Genomic DNA, 21,820 nt, shown 5'->3' on the forward strand with positions numbered 1-21,820 from the left:
TCTTGGTTCACAGTGCCCATAGTTTCTCAGTAATTTTAAGATATTGCCCCTCGGGCAGTCCCTTAGGAGTTCCATTATTCAGTGATTGTCTGAACAACTACTAAAAAATAAACACGTTGAAAGAAAACACTGTATTTTCTTGTTAACTGCAGTCATTACTAATAGGAGGTACCCTGGCTACTACACAGCATCTCAGACTGGAGTATAGTATAAAACTGTCCTCATTTCCTATCCCATGTTGGTCTCTGCACAGTACTTGATTTTGTTGTTGTTGTTGTTGTGACTGGGAATTGAACTCAAGACTCGAGCCACATCTCCAGCCTTTTTATTTTGAGGTAAGGTCTCACTAAGTTGTAGAGGCTGACCTTGAATTTGTGTTCCTCTTGCCTAAGACTCCTGAGTTCCTTGGATTGTAAGTGTGCACCACCACACCTGGCTAGTTTGATTTTTATAATAGCACAGCAAAGACCCAAATGTGCAGAGATGCATTTTCATTGAGAGGAATATGATCTCACACAGTTGACCCTTCATATCTGAGAAGGTTGGTTCCTGGACCCCCCTTGGGTACCAAAATCTGCACATGTACAAGCCTCTTACATAAAATGGTGTGGCCTTTGCATAGGACCTACATACCAGATACAATGTAAATGCTGTATAAATAGTTGTTACACTGCTTTTTAGGAAATGACAATAAGAAAAATGTCTGTACATGTTGAGCACAGACACAGTACTTTTTAAATTTTTTAATTGTTTTTAGTAGTTATACGTGACAATAGAGTGCATTTATGGGTGTGTGTCTGTGTATACATATATGTATATATACATGAATTTATATTCATATATATTTTGTTGTTGAACATACAAGTGTGTATGTATATGTATGTATGTATATAAAGTAATACTGTCTCTTTTGTTCTACTGTCCTTCCTATCCCCAGGTCACCTCCCCTCCCTTTACTTCACTCCCCTTTACCTAATCTAAGATAACACTATTCTTCTATAGTGACCCCCTTGTTGTGAATTAGCATCCACATATTAGAGAAAACAATCAGCCTTTGGTTTTTTGGGATTGGCTTATTTCTCTTAGCATGATATTCTTCAGCTCCATCCATTTACCAGCAAATGCCATAATTCCATTCTTCTTTAAGGCTGAGTAATATTTCACTATATATTTAATTTTCTTTATCTGTTCATCTATTGCAGGATACCTAGTTTAGTTCCATAGTTTAGCTATTGTGAATTGAGCTGCTGTAAACATTGACATGGCTGCATCACTATAGTGTGCTGATTTTAAGTCCTTTGGGTACAAACCGAGGAATGGGATAGCTGGGTCTAATGGTAGTTCCATTTTGAGTTTTCTGAGGAATCTCCATACTGCTTTCCATAGTGGTTGTACCAATTTGCAGTCCCACCAGCAATGTATGCGTGTACTTTTTTCCTCACCAACTTTTATTGTTGCCTGTATTCTTGATGATTGCCATTCTGGAGTGAGATGAAATCTTAATATAGTTTTTATTTGCATTTCTCTAATTGCTAGAGATGTTGAGGGTTTTTTTTTTTTTTTTGTACGAAATTGAACTCACAGGCGCTTGACCACTTAGCCATATCCCCAACCCTATTTTGTATTTTATTTAGAGATAGGGTCTCACTCAGCGCCTGGCTTTTTGCTGAGGCTAGCTTTGAACTCATGGTCCTCCTACTTCAGCCTCTGGAGCTGCTGGGATTACCATTGTGTGCCACCATGGCTATCTTTGAATATTTTTTTATATATTTTGTTGATCGAATATATTTCTTCTATGAAGCACATAGAATTTTTCTCAAGTATTTTTGATCTCTGGTTCATTAAATCCAGGATGCAGAACCCCTGATACATTGGACCAACTAATGATACTGAAAACTGAAAGAGGCCAAGCTAGTAGTTCCTAGAGCATCTAGCAGGTGTCGCTGGGTTTCCTCTGGGAATGGGAACTGCCTGCTGCTCCTCAGGGAGTTCCCTCCACATAGAAGCAGCATTGAAGACCTGTCTGTTGACCACTGGGGACCTGGAGTAGGCGCCACCAGTTGCAGCCTTCGCCACAGCCAGGGTTTCATTTCTTTATTGTGCTCAGATTCTCCCATAATTTGGAGATCCGAATTTGGTGGAAATTGGATTTTCTATCGGCATTTTCTAGTCAGTAATAAATTTTATTGTACATTAGGCAGTTTTGGCCATTGTGGGTGTCCAGGGATGGGAGGTCAGTAACCTTTCTGTTAAGGCATATTTTTTCCAGTTTGCAGTTTTTATGTTATCTTAGAGGTATGCCTTTTTTGTCAGTTTTCAAAAATTTTATTTTTTGTGTACCACAAGCTATCATATGCATTTTGAACCCTTTTAAATTCTATTTTGAGGTAATTCTCAAGAAATTGTTTATGAGAAAATATTTGCATTTGTTTTTCAACTGCAAAGGTGAACATTGAGATTGGATTTCCTCAGAAGTCCCTGCAGCTCATGGTGGACCAGGAGCAGGCCCTGACAACTCCCCACACTTTGCAGACCCAGTCATCCCTTGGTGTCTTGGGTACTGGTTACAGGAAACCCGCAGACACAAAATCCAGGGTGCTCGAGTTCCTTACGTAAAATGGCACAGTATTACGCCTGACCTACACCCTTCTTATCATACAGTGTAAATCATCTCAAGATTGTTCATATGCCTAGCATAACGTAAACACCATGGAAACACTTGACACTGGATTCTCAGGCAACCGTGACAAGAAAAATAAGTTAGTACATGTTCGGTATAGATGCACTTTTTAAAAATTTTTTTTACAACTTCAGTTTATTTATTTATATTTTTATGAGGTGCCGAGGATAGAACGTCTTACGTGTTCTAGGCAAGAGCTGTATCACTGAGCTACAACCCCAGGCCCTAGTGTAAATGCATTTTTTGAAAATATTTTTATTAGTTGAATTCACAGATGCAGAACCCACAGACGTGGAGGGCGGCTGCACTTGATTGGTACAAGAAAGAACAGTGGAACAGTGTGTCTTGGGTGGAGCACCTGGGGCATCAGAGTCGAGTTTTGCTATCTGACTTTTCTATGTGTCATCCATCAGAAGCAGACACCCCAAGAGAAAGTCCCACAGAGGCTGAAGTGGTAAAGACAAAGGAAGAAGCTGAAGGCGAGCACCCCAGCACACCCCCTGACCCTCCAAAGCCCCCTAGTGAGTTCTTCATCCTCTTCCCCCAGGCCCATCGCTCTGATTTTGGGGTTGGAGTCTGAGGGTTGGTTAATTTACTCAAGGTGTGGATTCTTCAGTTTGTTGTGTATATGCAAGATCTGGGAGAATCAGATGCATTATTATGATCATTGGGCTTTTTTTTTTTAATCTTTAGTTTTCCCCAGACCTGTGGGAAAAGAGGAAAGAGCCAATCACCAGTATTTACAGCTTTTAGGGGTCATAGGTGCCAATTAAATGGATTCATTGAGCAATGATTTATTCAGTGGGCCATATAAGCTGGGTCCAGATGTTGGGTTCACCCCACAGGCTATGGGATAGCTCTTGCAGCCAGTGTCCCTGAGCCCCACATTAGAGATAGCACTGTAGGGACAGTTTTAGAGATGCCACACCAAATAGGATTTCCTGCAACTGCAGGAGAAGGGAGAATCTTTTCTTCCAATACTGTTGTGATTTCTTTTTGCTGCCATCCTGGGCCTCTGATTTCAGGCTAACTGCTTTGATTGTAGTGGTCAGCACTGAGGAGTAACACCAGGCCCCAGAGGCTCGGAGCCTGGGCTGTGGAAGGGAAAGTGGAAGAATTCGCTACATTTCCCCACCAGGCAGAATGACCTGGGAGTCAAAGGGCAACGGAAGTGGAAACAGGTGGATACAGTGGGTATCGTCCTCTGCCCTCTTTTTCTTAGAAGCAGAGACTCCAGCAAAGACAGAAGGCACAGCGGCACCTGAGGCACCCAAGGCAGTCAGCCGGCAGGAACCACAGGAAGAGGACCAGAGCAAGCCTCCTCCCAGAGCCCCCAGGACGCTCAGCAGTTTCTTCAGTGAGTGTCTCTTCCCCTCTTGTCCCTGGACTGTGCAGGCAGGAGGTGGGTGTGTCTATCTGTCCCTCTGAGTGTCCTGTCTCTAAATAAAGTCTGACTCGTCTCTTGGCTTATCACCCATTGCTCTGAGTGATTGCTAACCCCAAATGTCAGAGTGATGCTGGGTGCAGGAAAGATGGGAGGTGGGGGCCATCAGGAGAAAAAAACCTATTGTTCCTGCCTTCATTCCTAGCCCCCCGGAAGCCGGCGGTCAAAATAGAAGTGAAAGAAGAGGAGTCAAGTGCTCCGGGAAAGGACGAGGCCAAGGGGTGAGTCGGCATTCGGTCTCACCAACCTCTCCTGGGCACGTTCCCTCTTCTCCATTCCATGGCCCATGCTTGGCTCCGCTTCCTCCTCTTGCAGGGCTTGGCAGTTGTTTTTTTTCTCTCGGGATTCTTAGGCAATATGTGGCCCCCTTTGCAAAGCCATTCTTAGCTCACAGGCTCAAAAAAGAGTTGAGGGTGGAGTGGGCCCACCCTGCCCAGCCTCTTCTCTGACCTCTAGCCTCCAGTTTGCCATCCTTAGTTTGACCCCCACAGGGCCTGGGAGCATGTGTGTGATACCTGTAATTGACCCTGCCTCACATGGCTTCCTGGTGTCCCCAGGAAAAAAAGATCTAATCCCTTGGCCACTGACCCCCACCTCTGTCTCCTGCTTTCCCCTCTGTTCCGGTTGCACTGGACTCAGTGTATTTGGAGAGTGCCTTTGTAGCAGCAGGCATGTTTCCTCTGCAATCTTGGTGGCCTGTGAATGGAGTTAGACCATAGACCCATCCCTCTCTGTCCTGGACCCCTTAATGCCTTCATTAGGACAATGAAGGGTTAAGCAATCACGTCATTGTAATTGTTAATTCTTGGAAAAGAAGATACCTAGGCCCATCTGTGATACCTCATAGATAGGAGGCTTCATGGAGGATTTGTTGAATGATCAGTTGGAGGGTGGACAGATAAATACCCCATCAAGTACCAAGATCAGACCCCATCCTTGCCTGCTCAGAACCCCTCTGTGGTTCCCCAGCACCCAGCATAAGCACTGGGTTCCTTCTGGCCCTTGAAGATTCCCTGGGCCACATTCCCAGCTCCAGACAGGGCCAGGCTTCTCCTTGCTCCCCCAGCACAGCATTCCCGCCAACTCTCCCTGCTTCTGAACGTGCAGGCCCCTGCCTAGAGCACTGCCCCAGCCCCACTCTGCCCAGCAGGGTGCCCTCGGGCTCCTCCTCTCTCTGCTCAGGGAAGCCAGATGCTTGCTCTTCCCTCCTCCCTCCGTCAGAGCCAGCGCCAGTGTGTGTCCCCAGCACTAAGGATATGTGTGCTCTTTCCCCTGGCTAGTGCTGCTCTGCCCTTGGGGTCCAGTCACTTCCAGCAGTGCATCTCAGCACATTGAATACTGGACATCAAACTTCACAAGCCTTTGTGGGGACGTTCGAGACCCAGATAATAGCAGGGTAAAAATAGCAAGTGAGCAAAGTGTGTCCCGTGGCGATAAGTCTGTGAAGAAGGGTAGGGAAGGACCAGGGGAAGCAGCTGGGAGGAGTGGCCACAAGGGTCGGTGGAGAGGCCCAAAGGGTCCTGCTGGGGAATGTGAAATTTGTGTAAAAGACCTGAAGGAGATGAGGGAGTGAGCCAAGGGGAAGAAGGTTCCAGGCAGAGCGAATGCAGGTGCAGAGGTCCTGAGGTGACAGCTGTGGATGTCTACGGGCAGTGAGGAGCCCTGTGCCTGGAGGAGAGTAGGCAGAAGGGGCAGTAGCAAGAGACGGAAATAGGAGGCAAAAGAGTGCAGGGTTACTGCCCTTGGGGCCCAGCCTGCCGGGCACCTAGTTGGCTCTTAGGAAACACTCGTTGGAGGATTGGCGTGTCTGGCTCAGAGGTCCATTCAGTTCAGTCTCCTTTTTGCCCCCACAGACCTCTGGATCCGACTAGCTACAATCCTGCCAAGAACAACTACCACCCCATTGAGGACGCCTGCTGGAAACCAGGCCAGAAGTGAGGCTTTGCCTTCCTAGACCGTGGGGTCTCCAACCAGGGCCTCGTGGAGGATTGACCATTCTCCCTCCTGTCCTGGGGCACAGTCGGCAGTGTGGAAGGGGACAGTGGGCAGTGAGCAAAACAGCTTCATGCCCCTGTGTTGGCAAGTGAGGGGGCGGTGCTGAAGCACCTGGGGCCATCCCAGCGGCTCTCACCTCTCTTCCTTCCAGGGTCCCTTATCTGGCTGTGGCCCGCACATTCGAGAAGATTGAGGAGGTTTCTGCTCGGTAATTATCAGGCCTGGGTGGGGCAGTGACCTGAGTGGGGCAGTGGCCAATGGACAGCTCATCAGCTGTCCCCTGTATGACAGTGGACACTGCCTCCTGCTGCCCACTTCTCTGCCCCCTCTCCTCTCCCTCACATGTGTGACATGGGTGCACAGGCCTGTCACAGGGCGCCTCCAGGTCCTCTTGAGGCCCAGCCTCTGGAGGCACATGGTAGCATTTCTGCCTCATTCTATTGTCAGAGCAAGATATAGGACCAGCTCAGAGTTGTGAGGTTGGGAAACATGCTCCACCTTGGGACAGAAACGGCTGAAACTGGCCATTTTCAGTGGACTTAAGTCACCAAAAGTGACTTCATTTTTGCTTCCATGCCTCATGGTTAGTGGAAGGAAGTTGGGTCTCGGTTATATAGTGAGGGCATTTCTCTCACAGAGCTCCCAGGCCTGGGGACACCCTAGTGCCAGCCCTAGTGCCCTCTGTGTAAGGGAGGCTTTTACTTTGGGTGTGCTTGCCGCCCTCATTATTACTGTCACTATCAGCCAAGTTGCTCCTCCAGCAGCTACTTGGGGTGGTGCTGATGGCTCCAGCTCACACAGCGGCTTCTCTCAGCTTTTCCTGTTCTTTCTGATACATCCCTGAACCCTCCCTTGACCTTGAAGAGGCAAGTGTGACCCTGTCCCCTCCTCCAGGCTCCGGATGGTGGAGACGCTGAGCAACTTGCTACGCTCCGTAGTGGCCCTGTCACCTCCAGACCTCCTACCTGTCCTCTATCTCAGTCTCAACCGCCTTGGGCCACCCCAGCAGGGCCTGGAGCTTGGCATTGGTGACAGCGTCCTCCTTAAAGCAGTGGCCCAGGCCACAGGTGAGGGGGATGTGGAGGGACCAACAGGAGAGGAGCTCAGAGGGAGACATGGGAAGGGCAGAAAGATATGAGGGCTGATGGGAGTTGAAGGTGAAGCTGGGGAGGGAGGACCTTGAGAGGGTCCCGGTCCTCATATCACCTTTGAAGAATGGGGTTGTAGGTGGCCTCATCTCTGCATTCAGTGCAGACTAGGAAGGTTGTGCCACAGGGTCTCTGGGACCGGGTTGTTGGTCATCTGTCATGATGATTGGCGTCTCCATCCTTCTAGCCTCCTCTTACCTCTAGGGGTGTCCTTGGGGCCCAACTCTGGACAATAAGACTAAGGGATGTCCCACATACAAATTGGTGACATCAAAAGACACTGACAGAAAGCAAAAGGCTCATGTTTGCTGCCATGAGACATAGTGCCAACCAGAAATGGGGTCCCTTGGCCTCTGCCCTGGGGTTTCCTCCTGCCATCTGCACACAGGCTGCCCACTCAGCCATCCTTGACTAGGCCTGGTGCACCCAGCTGCTGGCCTTTGCTGTGAGCAGATCTCGGGCTTCTTACCCTGATGTGACAGAGACAGAAGTTTCAAGAGCTTTCCCCACCAGTGGGCGGGACATTACCATGGGGGTGTCCAGGAATTTGCCCAGCATGTGGAGCCAGAGGACTCAGCACTGCCTGCCTTCTCCTCTCCAAGGTCGGCAGCTGGAGACTGTGCGGGCCGAGGTGGCTGAGAAGGGCGATGTGGGGCTTGTGGCTGAGAGCAGCCGCAGCACCCAGAGGCTCATGCTGCCACCACCACCCCTTACCACCTCCGGGGTCTTCACCAAGTTCCGTGACATCGCCCGGCTGGCTGGCAGTGCTGTGAGTGGGGCAGGGGGCTCACCCTGTGCAGGACATCCGGGCACCTCAGGCCTAGTGGGTGGCTGGAAGGCTCCTGCTGCTGGAGTCTAGGGCTGAGGACACACTGCTGGGTGGAGAGGGAGGTGGAGAGGGAGGACAGCCAGAGGCTGTGGAATGGGGAGGACAGGGATTCCCCCGAGACCACCAGGCACTCTCATTTTTCCCCACCTGCTCCAGTCCATGGCCAAGAAGATGGACATCATCAAAGGCCTCTTTGTGGCCTGCCGCCACTCGGAAGCCCGGTTCATCGCCAGGTGAGCGGGTAGGGCCGAGGGGGCTGTGCACCTAGCAGGTGAAGGTGGGAGGCCTGGCAGCTTGTGGCCTTCTTTAGGTGGGAAAAGCTGGAACAAGAGCCAGACCCTGAGGGCATAGGAGAGCAGCCCAGGTTTCCTCTCATAGACTGCCCCCTTCCCTCCGTGGTACTGCTGGAAAAGGACCTTGGGTTCTTGGCCAGGCCTGGCCTGATGGGGCCATGAGCACAGAGCCATGAGTTTGCTGTGAGGAGCAAAATCGTGCCAAATGTTCTCCCAGGGCAACCCTGGTTTCCTTGCTCCCGTGGACAGGGGATGTAGGTATGGGGGTTAAACCAGCTTCCAGCCAAGGAGGCAGAAATAGGCACGCTAGATTGGGAGGGAACCAGCCATTGCACACCCTGCTGGCCTCTTTCCAGGTCCCTGAGTGGACGGTTGCGCCTTGGACTCGCAGAGCAGTCAGTGCTGGCCGCCCTTGCCCAGGCTGTGAGCCTCACACCCCCAGGCCAAGGTGAGCTCCATTGGCTCTTCTTCCTGCCCATTGCTGGTATTAGTGGTGTTCCTTCTCCTCAGAGCCCATGCCCCACCCGACCCTCACAGCCTCCACAGCTCCAGCCCCTTCTTGCCTTAGAAGAATGCCCAGGCGCCTGCACCTGCATTCCTCACCTAGCAGTAAACTATTGTCTGTTTTCCTGCTGGCTCTTTTCCTAGAATATCCCCCTGCTGTGGTGGATGCTGGGAAGGGCAGGACAGCAGAGGCCAGGAAGACATGGCTGGAGGAGCAATGCCTAATTCTGAAGCAGACGTTTTGGTGAGATCCAGGGGCCTTGGGTGCAGCAGGAGTCCGAGAGAGCAAGAAGTGGTGATGGGGGGGGGGAAAGTGGTGATGAAGATCAGGAAGGTGGCAAATGTGAAGGGTGGTGACCAGGGAGACTGAGATGCTGACCTGGAGTGAGGACAGCAGGTGTCAGGAGGCCTGAGTTCTGGCCACGCTTCACAGAAAAGGTCCTGAAAGACCTGGGAGAGGCTGGAGACAGACCTGTATTGAGAGGTTGTGATTGTCACAGAACATGGTGGTGAGGTCCCAGAGAGAGCCATGTGGAGGGGCCTCAGCCAGCAGCTGGCCTAGGGCTAGTGACAGCAAAACAGTGATTGTGTCAGGCAGGAAGGCTGTAAACAGTTCCACACATGCTCCCAGGACACTCACTCTTGGCTATGGCCCTGGGGCTGGGTGTACGGCTGTGACCAAACCCCTGATCTCTCCTGGTTAGGCACCGGCCCCACCAACTTGTGAGCTCAGGCCCTGACCATTGAAGTCAGGGTCTTTGCAGGTGGCGCCTAGTCCTGAGAAGCTGGGTTTAACTTGATTGGTCTCCCTGTGCAGCTGTGTAGAGAATTGCCAGCTTTACGGAGGGGGTGGGGGTGACAAAGGGAGATGGTGACTTTAGTGACTGAGGGAGGACACAGGGTGGCAGGGAAGCCGGGACATGGTCGTAGAGATGGGCAGAAGTGTTCTTGATCTCAGGTCTGAGCAGGGCTGAGGCCCTCCCTGCAGCATGGGCAGCCACACAGCACAGTTTTCAAGTTGTGCAGGTGCTAGAAAGATTCCTCCATACTGTTCTCACCCTACCACAGTGAGGTGCCTGACCTGGACCGAATTGTCCCTGTGCTGCTGGAACATGGCCTGGAGCATCTCCCGGAGCACTGTAGGCTGAGCCCAGGTACCACCCACGGGCCCTGGAGGCTGGCTGCAGCCCACCCTTTGCAGGGCAGGTGCAAGAGGCCCTGCCAGGTGCCTACTGAAGACCTAGAGTCCCCTTTTTCCCCACCAGGTCTCAGTCCTGCTCGCTGGTCCTGAGACTCCCTTCTTGCCTCCCCTTCTGGATAGCCAGTGTGTGGTAAAGCTACTAAGGTAGCCCAGAAGACAAGACAGTGGGTTGTCCAGATAGAATCTGTCCCACACATGAGTGTCTAGAACAAGGCAGGTGGCCAGGGAGGGTACCTGGCTGTGCTCCTGAGGTCATCCAGATCCCTCTGCCATCCTGAGATTGGTGCTCTGACAGATGTGAGTTATCACGTCTCCATGCCAGATGGAGGGGAGGCAGCTACGTTGCTTTTAAGGCTGTGGCCAGACATTGGGCACGTGCTCTGTTTGCTTTCTAGTCACCTTTCCCAATTGCCAGGGAGACTGACAGGTACCATCTCAAGTGGGGGCCCTTCAGAAATGTGGAGGCTTTGTTTCTTCTGCAGCACTCAGGGGAAAACAGTCCTGGGCATTTGGCCACCTCCCCCCCACCCATTCTGATACAGGAGCTCCCCGCCCTTCCTTTGCCCCAGACTTCCCTAACACGCTCTCCCCCTCTCCCAGGGGTTCCCCTGAAACCCATGTTGGCGCATCCCACTCGGGGCGTCAGCGAGGTCCTGAAACGCTTTGAGGAGGCAGCCTTCACCTGCGAGTACAAGTATGACGGGCAGAGGGCACAGGTAGGGGTGGGCACAGCCCTGGCTCTGAAAGGAAGCACCTGGCCTGAGCACAGAGCCAGCCTCTCGTGAGCTGCCTGTGCCTTGCTTGCCTTTGGGCTCTGGTTTCCCCTCCACAGTGGATGTGGTAACCCCTAGCACACACTAGTTTGTCGGAGGGTAGTCCGTACAAGTCCTGACCTGCGATAGGGTGAGGTCCATGATAACCTGCTCCGATTGGGGATGCTATGTATGAGGCCATTCTGGAGGTTCCTATGTGACCCTTAGTGCTCTGATATGTGCATGTCCTGTGACCCACAGGTGCCATTGGTCCTGGCTTTCAGTGTGGGTGTGTCATGGCTCTCCTGTCCTGGTGGGGTCTGGGTCCATTTCTGTGTTCACCACATGAGGATGTGGGGCATGCGAGGCAGGTGATGTCTATGGAACTCTGAGGCTGTTATGAGCGGGAGATTCCATAGAACACAGTGTGACAGGTAGATCTTACAAGTAACATTGAGAAAACAAGAATAACTTACAGAGGGGTCGTGATTTTAAATACATAACTACTACCTGAGCCAATACTTGTGAGATGACTTGTGTGTAGCCCTGCATGGGGTGGTGACTTAAAATAAATAACCAACAGTAGAAACCAGGGGTCAGGCGCTGTGGCACATGCCTGTAATCCCATTGGCTCAGGAGGCTGAGGCAGGAGGATCACAAGTTCAAAGCCAGGCTCAGCAATTGAGCAAGGCTGTAGTTCCTAAATAGAATATAACAAGGGCTGGGATGTGGCTCAGTAGTTAAGCACCCTGGATTCAATCCCTAGTACCAAATTAAAAAACAGAACAGAAACCAGGGGGCAGGCATAATGATCTTCAGACCAGTGTGTGCACTCGCAGCCAGGGAGATGTGCCTGCAGCAGCAGGGTAGGACTCGGGGTGGTGACATGGGCAGGAGGTGCCAAGGAGACGATTTGCTCAAGTCTCCATCTTGGTTCCTCAGAGCTGCTGAACCTCTGCTGGGGACGTGGGGTGTGAGGAGAAGAGAGGGGCTGCGTGGGCTGGGCTGGGCTGGGCTGAGGTTTCTCTTCTCACCCCTTGATGGCAGATTCACCTTCTGGAAGGCGGGGAGGTGAAGATTTTCAGCAGGAATCAAGAAGATAACACGGGAAAGTACCCCGACATCATCAGCCGCATCCCCAAGGTGGGCACCCACCTGTGCTCTGCAGGGCTGCAGGGGTGATGCAGAGCCTTGGGCCCATGCAGGCCAGCAGGACCTGGGGGTCTCTCCCCAATAACTATTACACTTCCAGACAGAAGGGGTTCAGCCTCTGCTGCTCCCCTGAGAAGGTTGTCACTTCATGGGACTCTTCCCCCACCACTGGCCACCACTGGGTACCATGGCTACCCTAATGCAGCAGAGGTCTGGGAACAGGAGCTGTGCAGCATGTCTCTCCAGCAGGAAAGCAGGGAGGCTTGGGAGGAGTGGGCAGCAAGCCAGCCTGGAGCTCAGCCTGGAGTCTCAGATTGTGAGCCCAGAGATGTGGCAGTGCTGGAAGAGGACGTCTGAAGCCTGTCTCGGCAGCCCCCCCCTCCCATTGAGGAGCACCTCCCCTCGCCTGCCCCTGATCAGAGAGGAAGTTGTTTCTTCAGTGAGCAGAAAGCACGGTTGGGGATGCTCCCTGTTACAGGCAGCAAAGGCAGTGGCACCTCCACGTACCCAGTGGAGTCTCAGTGCTGAGCACCGGGCGATGTTTCCTGGCGCATGTCAACATGCACACACCCATGTGACCAGCATCGCAGTCAGTGTAGAAAACATGGCCACATCTCATCAGCCAAAGAGTTTCCTTGAGGCTTCATGTCTGGGTCTGCCCCTCTGCCAGAGGCAGCCCCTGTGGTGCTTCTGTCTCCCAGGCTGGCTTTGCCTCTGGAGCTTCCCAACAATGGCATTGTGCAATCCATGGCCATCTGTATCTGGCCCCTGGCTCACTCAGCAGGGGTTACTGGGGGCCTGCTCTGCACCAGGCCCTTGCTGAGCCCAGGTGTAGCATGGATGGCCCTGGCCCAAGCTTCTGTCCTCACAGGCAGGCGGGCAGACCTTTCTTTGTCAGGGTCTATGCTTTGGCTCTGATTCCATAGAGAGATCACAAAGCTCTGAAGAAAAGATCCAGCATGCCGTGAGCTGGTGTAAGAAACAGACTGGTCACACAGTCCCAGCGTGCAGATGAAAGGCACCCCCTGGAGTTGTTACCAAGGGAGAAGAAGGCTTCCCAGGAATGCCATGGGCAGGACAGGAGAAGGGTGGGGACAGGCATCCCAGAAGGACCAGCCTGTGCAGAGAGCATGGTGGGACAGGCACAGCCCATGAGAAGCTGATGTTCTGGCCCATGGGCCAGGTGTGCTGGGGAGAACCAGGGATGACGGAGGAGAGTCCCCACAGCAGGGTTGAATGATGATCTGATTCAGGATTTGCCACAATCCCTTGCCTGTTGCAAGGATAGTAGATTGATGGGGTGCACGAGGGGACCCCCTAGGACAGGGTAGAGAAGTAGGAAGAGGTGGCTTAGATTTCAGGGGAAGTCACAGATTCCTAGGGATTGAGTGATAGAGAGGAAATGGGAGATGACAGGCTCCTGGGCATCCAGTTTGTGGGACTCCATAGTCTTAGAGAAGTTAATTCTGCTCAGTGGGGAGTCAGAAGGGGCCAGTGTTCACGTCTCAGGTTGGCAGCAGTTGGTGGAGTGCTGTGGAAGGAAAGGCCATTTGTTTCCCTGTGTCTGTTTCTTGAATTCATCTCCTGTGTCTCACAAGTCCTGAATCTTCCTTTACTCCTCAGATTAAACTCCCATCAGTCACGTCCTTCATCCTGGACACGGAAGCTGTGGCTTGGGACCGAGAAAAGAAGCAAATTCAGCCATTCCAAGTGCTCACCACTCGCAAACGCAAGGTAGCATCAGCCTGCCATGGCCCCTCCTCACGCTGTTCATTGTCCTAGGGGGCTGAATGCAGTCCTGTTAGCCTTTGGTAAAGTGACTGCCATAGTTCTAGCCATCATGTTCTACCCCAGCATCCCAGTTAGGAAGAGGGGAAAGACCCTTTTTCTGTACCTTACTTGTTTTAGAATGAAAGTACATCTGTCCTGGAAGTCCCCCAAGCTTTCCCTTTACCACAGAATGGTCAGAATTGTCTTATGTCACCACCATTAGCTGCAGAGGAGACTGGGAGAGCAAACGTGAAGGGAAATGAGGCTGCTGGGGTTTGCTGAGAGCCTTCTTGACTCAGGTCCTGCCTTCTCAGGTGCAGCTGCAGCAGGGGGAAGGGGAGAGTGTAGGTGACTGGTGTGTCCTGGCCAGTGGGAAGGGACGCAGCCTGCCTGTCTCACCTCGCCCACTCATTGTCTCTGTTCTGCCCCAACCAGGAGGTAGACCCCTCCGAGATCCAGGTGCAGGTGTGTCTGTACGCCTTTGACCTCATCTACCTCAACGGAGAGGTGAGTTCCGCCTGTGGCTGGAGCAGCCAAGGGCTGGGTGGGGGTAGGCTTGGGGCTGGCAGGGTGGCTTCTATGCTTATTCTGCACTCACTTAGCTGGGAGACCATGCTCAGGCAGTGCTTTGAATATGTGATTCCAGGACCCCTGGGATCCCCAGCCCCTTTGAGGGGGGGGGGTCTGTGAGGTCCTATGGCTCCCCATTTGTGGGGAGCAGATTTCTCCATGTTTGTCACCCAGACCGACATTGAAGCCATCAGAGTGCCATAGGCAGATATGAAAAGCCAGACAGTAAAGAAGCTGAAAAATGTCAGGCCACACCCCTCTTCTCACTTTTTTTTTTTTGTTTCTTTGTTTTTTCTTTCTGTTTTTAAACAGAAGTGTGATTTATACAATGTCCTGTTTGGGATCAGGGAGTGTGGGTCAGTGGTACAGCACTTGCCTGACACGTGGGAGGCCTAGACTCAATCCCCAGCACTGCAGAAACAAGAAAAAGTGCTATTTTGATGAGCATATTGGATTTATTCTTTAAATGGATTACTATTATTTTAATTTCCCATTTTTAATTTCTAAAATGGTCGATATCAAGAGATATAACCCACATTAAAAAGGAAAAAGAAAACCCCTTTGGAGTGAGTTCTCAATACATTTTTAAAGGTGTAAGGGGTCCCGAGACTGAGAAGTCTGAAGACGATTGCTTTAGGTGTCCATTAAGCCTCTAGGGGCTGAGGCAGGAAGCATTCTCGCCCTGACCGGGGAGGGGAGAGTCATCCTCTGGTGGGAGTGAGGAGAAAGCTCTCTCCTTTCTCTTACCTTCTCCCTCTGCCTCTCCTGAGATACTCCCACCCACATGATGCTGGGCAAGGAAAAGGCTGACCCCAGTCCTGGGAGAATTTAGAGCTTGGGGAGGACAGGCTGCTAATACCCAGAGAGCAAGTCACCTGAGTTCATTTCAGGGCAGAAGTGAGCAGCATCCACCACTAGTCATGGTCTCATCCAAGCCCGGAGGCTCGCAGCCACATCTGTCCCATCCACCATCTGTGTTTGTAACTGAGGCTCTGCTGGAGCACATCCTCACCCTTTCTCGCACTTCAGTCTGCGGCTGCCTTTGCCCCACAGCAGCAGGGCTGGATGGCTGTGGCAGACACAGCCAGGAACACAGTTGCCTTTGCATTTTCAGGCTCCACGACTGTGTGTTCCAGCAATCTGGGATTGAAAATATCCGAAAGAACTGCATCTGTGTCAATGTGTGCAGAGCTTTTCTTGTAATGATTCCCTAGTCCCCACAGCATGGCTTGCACTTACATTTACACTTCACTAGGTATTGTAGCTAATGGAGAGACGATTTAAGGTGTGTGTACTCGTGCTACTCCCTGCATTACAAGGGGTCCTAGAACCAGTCCCCAAGGATACCGGGGGACAACTGTATTTACTCTAGTTCTTACTGGAAGAAGTTGCCAAATCCTGTGTTGATGTAGAAAACATGTTCTTGGGAACAGTGTTAATAACCTTATGGCCGTTGGTTTCTTCTTTGCTCTACTGGGCTGGCGTTAACAAGAGGTACATAAAGTCCATTCCAGCTCTAGCCAGGCCATGCTTCTAGCCAGGTGCTCCCAAGGTCACCAACAACCCTAAGCTGGGTCCACCCTCTTGCTGATCCCTCAGCTTATGCTTTACATTCTGAGTCCTGCTGATGACGTGTGCATGTGGTTCCCTTTGGCCTCAAGGTCAGGGCTTATGGTGTCCCTCCCTTCTTTAGTCCCTGGTCCGTGAACCCTTGTCTCGACGCCGGCAGCTGCTCCGCGAGCACTTTGTAGAGACAGAGGGCGAGTTTGTTTTTGCCACCTCCCTGGACACCAAGGACGTCGAGCAGATTGCTGAGTTCTTAGAGCAGTCGGTGAAAGGTGAGGAAGCCACTCTTCCCTCCTACATGGTCCCCAGCCTGCGCCAGCCTTGGTGAGTTGGGGAGTCCCACCAGCCATGCTTCCATGTCTCCCTCAGACTCCTGTGAGGGGTTGATGGTGAAGACCCTGGATGTCGATGCCACCTACGAGATCGCCAAAAGGTCACACAACTGGCTCAAGGTGATTACTGCCCCAGTATGTCCTACCGGGGCCTGAAACTGGTCCCTGTTTCACTCAGTGATGTTTCTGTAGCTGCATGCGTGCTCCCAGGTCCCCTCCTGTCCACCCCCCCTGTCAGACGTCCCCTAGATCTCCTGGCTGACCAGCCCACCAGGAGTTGGCTGTGATCCTCTGGCCTAAGCCCCCAGAGCTGTGAGGAGGAGGCCAGAAGAGGCTCCACCTTTCCTTGAAGGCTTCCCTATTGGGCCAGGAGCCTGGGAAGGGAGTCAGCCAGAGGGAATGAAGTGACCTCAGGGCTAGTGAGGACGGGCCTCTTCTGGGTCATCCAGAAAAGCCCTTCTGGAAGCAGCGTTTGGGTGGGGACCTGGGTGCAGGAAGGGGTTGGCCATATGGATGTTTGGGCAGGAGACCTATATGTGCAAAGGCCCTGAGGTAGGAGGTGTATGCCGGGAGCAGAGTGGAGTGGAGAGTGGCCCCAGGTCACACAGCCACTCAGGCCATCATAAGATAAAAATTGGATTTTCCTTTGAAGATTTTGGGAAGCCAGCAAAAGTTTCATACGGGGAGTCACATGTCTGATGGCTTTTTTGTGGGTCCTATTGCTGTTCTGTGGCTGTGGCCAGGTGTGCTGGGGGCTGAGCAGCAGTGGGAGTGGCCAGTGGAGGCTGGAAGGGAGCAGGTGGGCAGGATGGGAGGGGGCCAAGCAGCAGGGCGGGAGCTGAACTGGCCGGGCTGCTGTGTGTTTCTGTGTGTCCCTGGTCTGTGTACCTCCTGGACTAGAAGCAGCTGTGAGCACACAGACCTTTCCTGTCTTGGGAGGTCTGCACTCTGCTACCCATGGTCCCAGGCGCCTGGGGAGAGGACTTGGGGGAGAGGGTGTCAGGTGGCCTCCATACCCCCCGTGCCCCCCACCCCTCCTCCACACATCTGCTTCAAGCCTGGAGGCCCTTCCCATGTCTCCTTGGGGTGGCCACTCCTGGTGTTCTTTCCAGAAGTTCCCAGATACCCCAGGCCCTCCTCAGCCCACTGATGAACCACCAGCCTTGAGGTGCCTGGGTCCCCCTCACCTCTGGCTCCCCTCCGCAGCTGAAGAAGGACTATCTGGATGGCGTGGGCGACACCCTGGACCTCGTGGTGATCGGCGCCTACCTGGGCCGGGGGAAGCGGGCTGGCCGGTACGGGGGCTTCCTGCTGGCCGCCTATGACGAGGACAGTGAGGAGCTGCAAGCCATATGCAAGGTCCTGGGAAGGGGTGCCCACCACTGAAGCAGGAGACCAATAGATGAGACTCTGGGGGGACCTGGACCAAGAGGCTCTCACCTCTTGCCTATGGGGGATGATTGTTTTCCTCATTCTGTGTTTTTCTGATTCTCTGAGTAACTCTTGCTTCATATAGAAAATAGACTCATCTAGAAGGCGTGCAGAGGGAGTGTAAGGAATGGAGGTCAGCCTGCCCAGGAGGGGGCTTGCTACAGGATGAGCAGTCTCTGGAGCAGGCACCTCTGCAGCCTGCTTAGGGACCTGGGCTCCTCCTGTCTCTCCATGGTCCTTCTTGTCATATGCTCTGGCTTCCTTGTCACAGTGTGGCTGCAGGTGTTCCATCATGGGATTCGTGTCCTAAGGAAGGCTGGGTCAAGGAGGGGCGGCCGTCTTCTCAGTCCCAGCCAGGACTGTCAGAAACTTGTCTGCCCAAGTTTCTTGTCAGAGTCTTACTCCATGGCTCACTCCTGTCCTTAGGAAATGTGGTTTTTTTTTTTTTTTTTTTTTTTTTTTTTTTTTTTTAAGTTTAGAAAACAGTATTTTAGAGCTGTGTGCATCGTGACTGGCCTTTCCTGTGCATTTTCTGTTTTCCTGTATCCAGCGACTTTGGGTCTTTAGTCACAGAGACATAACAGAATATCACCCAGGAAGACTCCCACTGCCGAGCACCAGAAGCAGGGCAGGGCAGTGCAGGGCAGGGCGTTTCGTTTATGTTCTATGATGTTGCGATTCTTCTAAGCAATTTTTCTTTTTCTTTTTGTCTTAAGAATATGGGAGGCTGAGGCAGGAGGATCATGAGTTCAAAGCCAGCCTCAGCAACAGTGAGGCACTAAGCAACTCAGTGAGACCCTGTCTCTAAATAAAATGCAAAATAGGTTGGGGATGTGGCTCAGTGGTCGAGTGCCCCTGAGTTCAATACCCAATAAATAATTAACTTTATTTCAAATGCTGTCATATGAGTTTAAGTAGCATGGTGATTAGACTTGGTGCTTGCACAAGCGTCTTCAGGGTCCAGGCCCCATTTCCTGAGCCCATGCCCTATGTTTGATGATCAGACTCTTGCCAGCCTCACCTAGGAATTCATGAGCCCACAGCAGTGATCAGAATGATCTTATGATTACCACATTTTGGGGCACCAGTCTGTCACCATTTTACATTATTCCTGTAGCAGAGATACTGTAAGTAGCTGCTGTTAGGACAAGAGAGGAAGTATAGAAGCAGGAGTCTCCAGTCGAGACTTTCTGTCAGTGGCTTAAAGGTGCCTGTCTTGTCTGCTGGCTGTGACTGTTTTGGTAGTTGAAATCGTGGGCAGTATTAAGATGGAAGGTTTCGGCTGGTTTGCAGGCGGGTGGGATGTGGGTGAGCCCAGGGGAACGACTTCCTGACCTGGTAGAGCACCAGGAGGAGGAGAGGAGGGCGTTTCCTCCAAACACAGGGCAGTGAGTGGTTGAGGGGGTGCCTGCTGGATAAAAGGTGGCACCCGCTTGAGGGTCCTGGCCGACCATGCAGGTGCTGGCCAGTGCTCAGCATCAACCCACTTCTTTGTCCTGATTCTATAGACTCTGGTTGAACCAAAGTAGGTTGGGGGCTGTCAGTGTGCACAGGTGTAGTCCTTAGCTGGCAGAACAGGGAGGAGGTGCTGGGCCAGCTGGCCAGCCCAGCTTCTGACCTGCCACGTGCTCCCTGCAGCTTGGAACCGGCTTCAGCGATGAGGAGCTAGAAGAGCAGCATCAGAGCCTGCAGGTGAGCCCCACTACTGCAGGCCTTGCCCTCCCAGCCCTTGCTCTGTGCAGTGACTGGTCTCCTGCATCTTGGGGTCAGGGATTGGGAAGGAGGGCAGCAGTAGGAAGACTGGCTTTAAAGCTCCACATATCCAAGTTCGAGGTGCAGCTGGTAACTGGCCAAGAGGGTCTCCTCTCCCTGAGCATGACACATGGCTTTCTCACGGCAGCATGGAACCAGGGCAGGGGTTCCTGTAGGGAGGCCTCTGTGAGGTGCTTGGTGGGCCCCTAGGGGAGGGAGTGCTGTCGTGGCTGCAGGTAATTGGGGTCTCTACGATGTGTATTGGTGTCTCTGGATCCTGGTTCCATCTCTGTCCCATTCTTTGGATCTTTCTCACTGTCCTCTGCCGAGTCTTCCATTCTTGGGGCCCCTGCCCACCAACCCCCTGGAGTCTGTCCCTCCCTCTGGGTGTCTGCCTCTGTTTTTTTCTTTACTGTCCTGTCTTGTTTCTCCCTGTCTTCCATTCCCCATTTCTCCTTCATTGTTCTTCCCTCTTGCCCTGCTTTCTAACCTCTCTACCTGTTGGCCCTGACTCTGAGCTCTGAGACCCTCCCTCTTCCCTGCTGCTTGCCATAGGCCCTGGTGCTGCCCACCCCACGTCCCTACGTGCGGGCTGATGGTGCTGTGGCCCCCGACCACTGGCTCGATCCCAGCGCTGTGTGGGAAGTGAAGTGTGCGGACCTCTCCCTCTCCCCCATCTACCCCGCTGCCCGGGGCCTGGTGAGTACAGGGGCCTGGGCGAGAGTGGGCCTGGCCACATCTGTTCTCCCACGTGATGGTTAAGAAAGCTTTAGAGTATTGGGGTGTTCAGTAATGAGGTTGGAAATCATTTCTGTAAAAAAAGATTCTCAGGTGGTAGAAAGAAAAGTGACCTTGCTCCGTTAGGGTCGTGGTCCTTTTGGCAACTTGGGTCTTCTGCGTGGACACTCAGTCCAGCCCCAGGCATCTTCTTTCAGGCCCACAGTTGCTTCCTCGCCCGGGTTCTCACAGTGCTGAGTGTAGATCCCAGGGGCGCTGTTGCTCCCTGGGTTCTGCCCTCAGAACCAGCAGTGGTTGCAGTGTGACCACGTCCCTTACCCTTAGTGCAGGGAAGCTCACCTTTAGTGTCGTGCTGCGAGTTTCATCCCATCCTCAGAACCTAGCGGCATGTTGCTGTTAGAAACTTAAAGTTTCTCCCTCATGCTGCTCATTGAGTCAGGGTGTCCTGGTCACACACACAAGGAGCTTTCATCTGTCCTGTGCTCACTGTGCAGCCAGCACTGTGCTGGTGACCAGCATGTCCCTCATGTAGTCCTTACAGAAACGTCCACAGGAATGTCTTCATTTTACACACCAGGAGATTGAGCCTCCGAGAGCTGAGGTGACTGGCCAAGGCCACCTGGCTCTGAGGGCAGCAGCTGGATGGGAGTCTCACATGGGCCTGGCAGCTGGTGCCTCTGAAGCACCAGGCACAGGATCCAGACTCTTCCTCAGCTGCTCTGTGCCCCCCCTCCCCCCATTGCTAAGCTCCACTGTGTGGATCAGGAAGCAGCAGGACGGGGCAGGAGGAGGACCCTGGCTAGAGTACCTGAGCCTTGCCTCCTCCCCAGGTGGACAGCGAGAAGGGCATCTCCCTTCGCTTCCCTCGGTTTATTCGTGTCCGTGAAGACAAGCAGCCAGAGGAAGCCACCACCAGTGCCCAGGTGAGACCCTTGGAAGATGGGGTTTGCCTAGGGTGGGCTCGTGTGGCCAGACCAGCCTCTTAGGGAGGTGACTGGCTTGGAGTCCTGCAGAGGTGGGGCAGCAGGGAGTTGCTGACCCACCCCTGCCCCCTCCTCAGGTGGCCTCTCTGTACCTGAAGCAAAGTCAGATTCAAAATCAACATGACACAGACTCAGACTCCAACCCTGAAGATTTCTACTAAGGCCTGGCCTCCCCGGGGCTGGGGAGGAGCCCAGGGTGGAGCAGGTCTGCTTCCCCACTCTGGTGGGGGGGATGGGGGGTGTTACACTGGGTCTGGGATTCATTCTGTTATTTCTTTCAATAAATAATTACCAAACTCTTGGTGTGTGACAAGGGCCATGCTGAGCTCTGGGCTCTCACACTGGGCATTGAAGAATACTATGGGGACTGGGAGCCCATGCTGTCCCACAGGACCCTCCATAGAGCTAGTGGAGTTTGTGTGCTCCATGTCATATGGTGACAGCTGACAGTCACCTGTGGCCATTGAGTTCTCCTCATGGGGACAATGCAATCAAGGACTCAGATATTTCATTTTGACTATGACAGTTTATGTTAGCTTGTTGGATCTCCAAGCAATCCAGCTGGTGGTCCCTGTCCCAAGCCCTGTGTGCAGACATCAGTGATTTACCCAGGAGCCTTTCTAATGAGGTCTCATCCTCCTGGGAGACAATAAGTTCAGTGGTCAGTGTGTGGCTTCCAG

The 21,820-nt window shown here is 52.6% G+C and overlaps 1 protein-coding gene across 10 annotated transcripts in view; it reads left to right on the forward strand.

Annotated features, from left to right (window-relative positions):
* Nucleotides 1–21,439, forward strand: part of Lig1 (DNA ligase 1) — a 33,486-nt gene extending 12,047 nt beyond the window's left edge. For 8 of the 10 annotated variants that reach the window (XM_013363507.4, XM_040279971.2, XM_040279970.2 and 5 more), the window contains 22 exons: nt 3,094–3,201; nt 3,903–4,037; nt 4,270–4,345; nt 5,978–6,058; nt 6,271–6,327; nt 7,014–7,186; nt 7,870–8,036; nt 8,253–8,329; nt 8,746–8,837; nt 9,038–9,137; nt 9,962–10,047; nt 10,695–10,810; nt 11,894–11,989; nt 13,622–13,732; nt 14,204–14,275; nt 16,032–16,176; nt 16,274–16,356; nt 17,443–17,595; nt 19,306–19,359; nt 19,975–20,118; nt 20,988–21,080; nt 21,218–21,439. In XM_013363507.4, the coding sequence (XP_013218961.2) occupies nt 3,094–3,201; nt 3,903–4,037; nt 4,270–4,345; nt 5,978–6,058; nt 6,271–6,327; nt 7,014–7,186; nt 7,870–8,036; nt 8,253–8,329; nt 8,746–8,837; nt 9,038–9,137; nt 9,962–10,047; nt 10,695–10,810; nt 11,894–11,989; nt 13,622–13,732; nt 14,204–14,275; nt 16,032–16,176; nt 16,274–16,356; nt 17,443–17,595; nt 19,306–19,359; nt 19,975–20,118; nt 20,988–21,080; nt 21,218–21,301 (2,303 nt within the window). In that variant the 3' untranslated portion in view covers nt 21,302–21,439. The remainder of the gene's footprint in view (nt 1–3,093; nt 3,202–3,902; nt 4,038–4,269; nt 4,346–5,977; nt 6,059–6,270; nt 6,328–7,013; nt 7,187–7,869; nt 8,037–8,252; nt 8,330–8,745; nt 8,838–9,037; nt 9,138–9,961; nt 10,048–10,694; nt 10,811–11,893; nt 11,990–13,621; nt 13,733–14,203; nt 14,276–16,031; nt 16,177–16,273; nt 16,357–17,442; nt 17,596–19,305; nt 19,360–19,974; nt 20,119–20,987; nt 21,081–21,217) is intronic. The other 2 variants (XM_040279972.2, XM_078031739.1) reach the window with 1 other exon arrangement.
* The last annotated feature ends 381 nt before the right edge of the window (nt 21,440–21,820 follow it).

This window comes from Ictidomys tridecemlineatus, chromosome 15 (genome assembly GCF_052094955.1).
Source record: "Ictidomys tridecemlineatus isolate mIctTri1 chromosome 15, mIctTri1.hap1, whole genome shotgun sequence".
NCBI lineage: Eukaryota > Metazoa > Chordata > Mammalia > Rodentia > Sciuridae > Ictidomys > Ictidomys tridecemlineatus.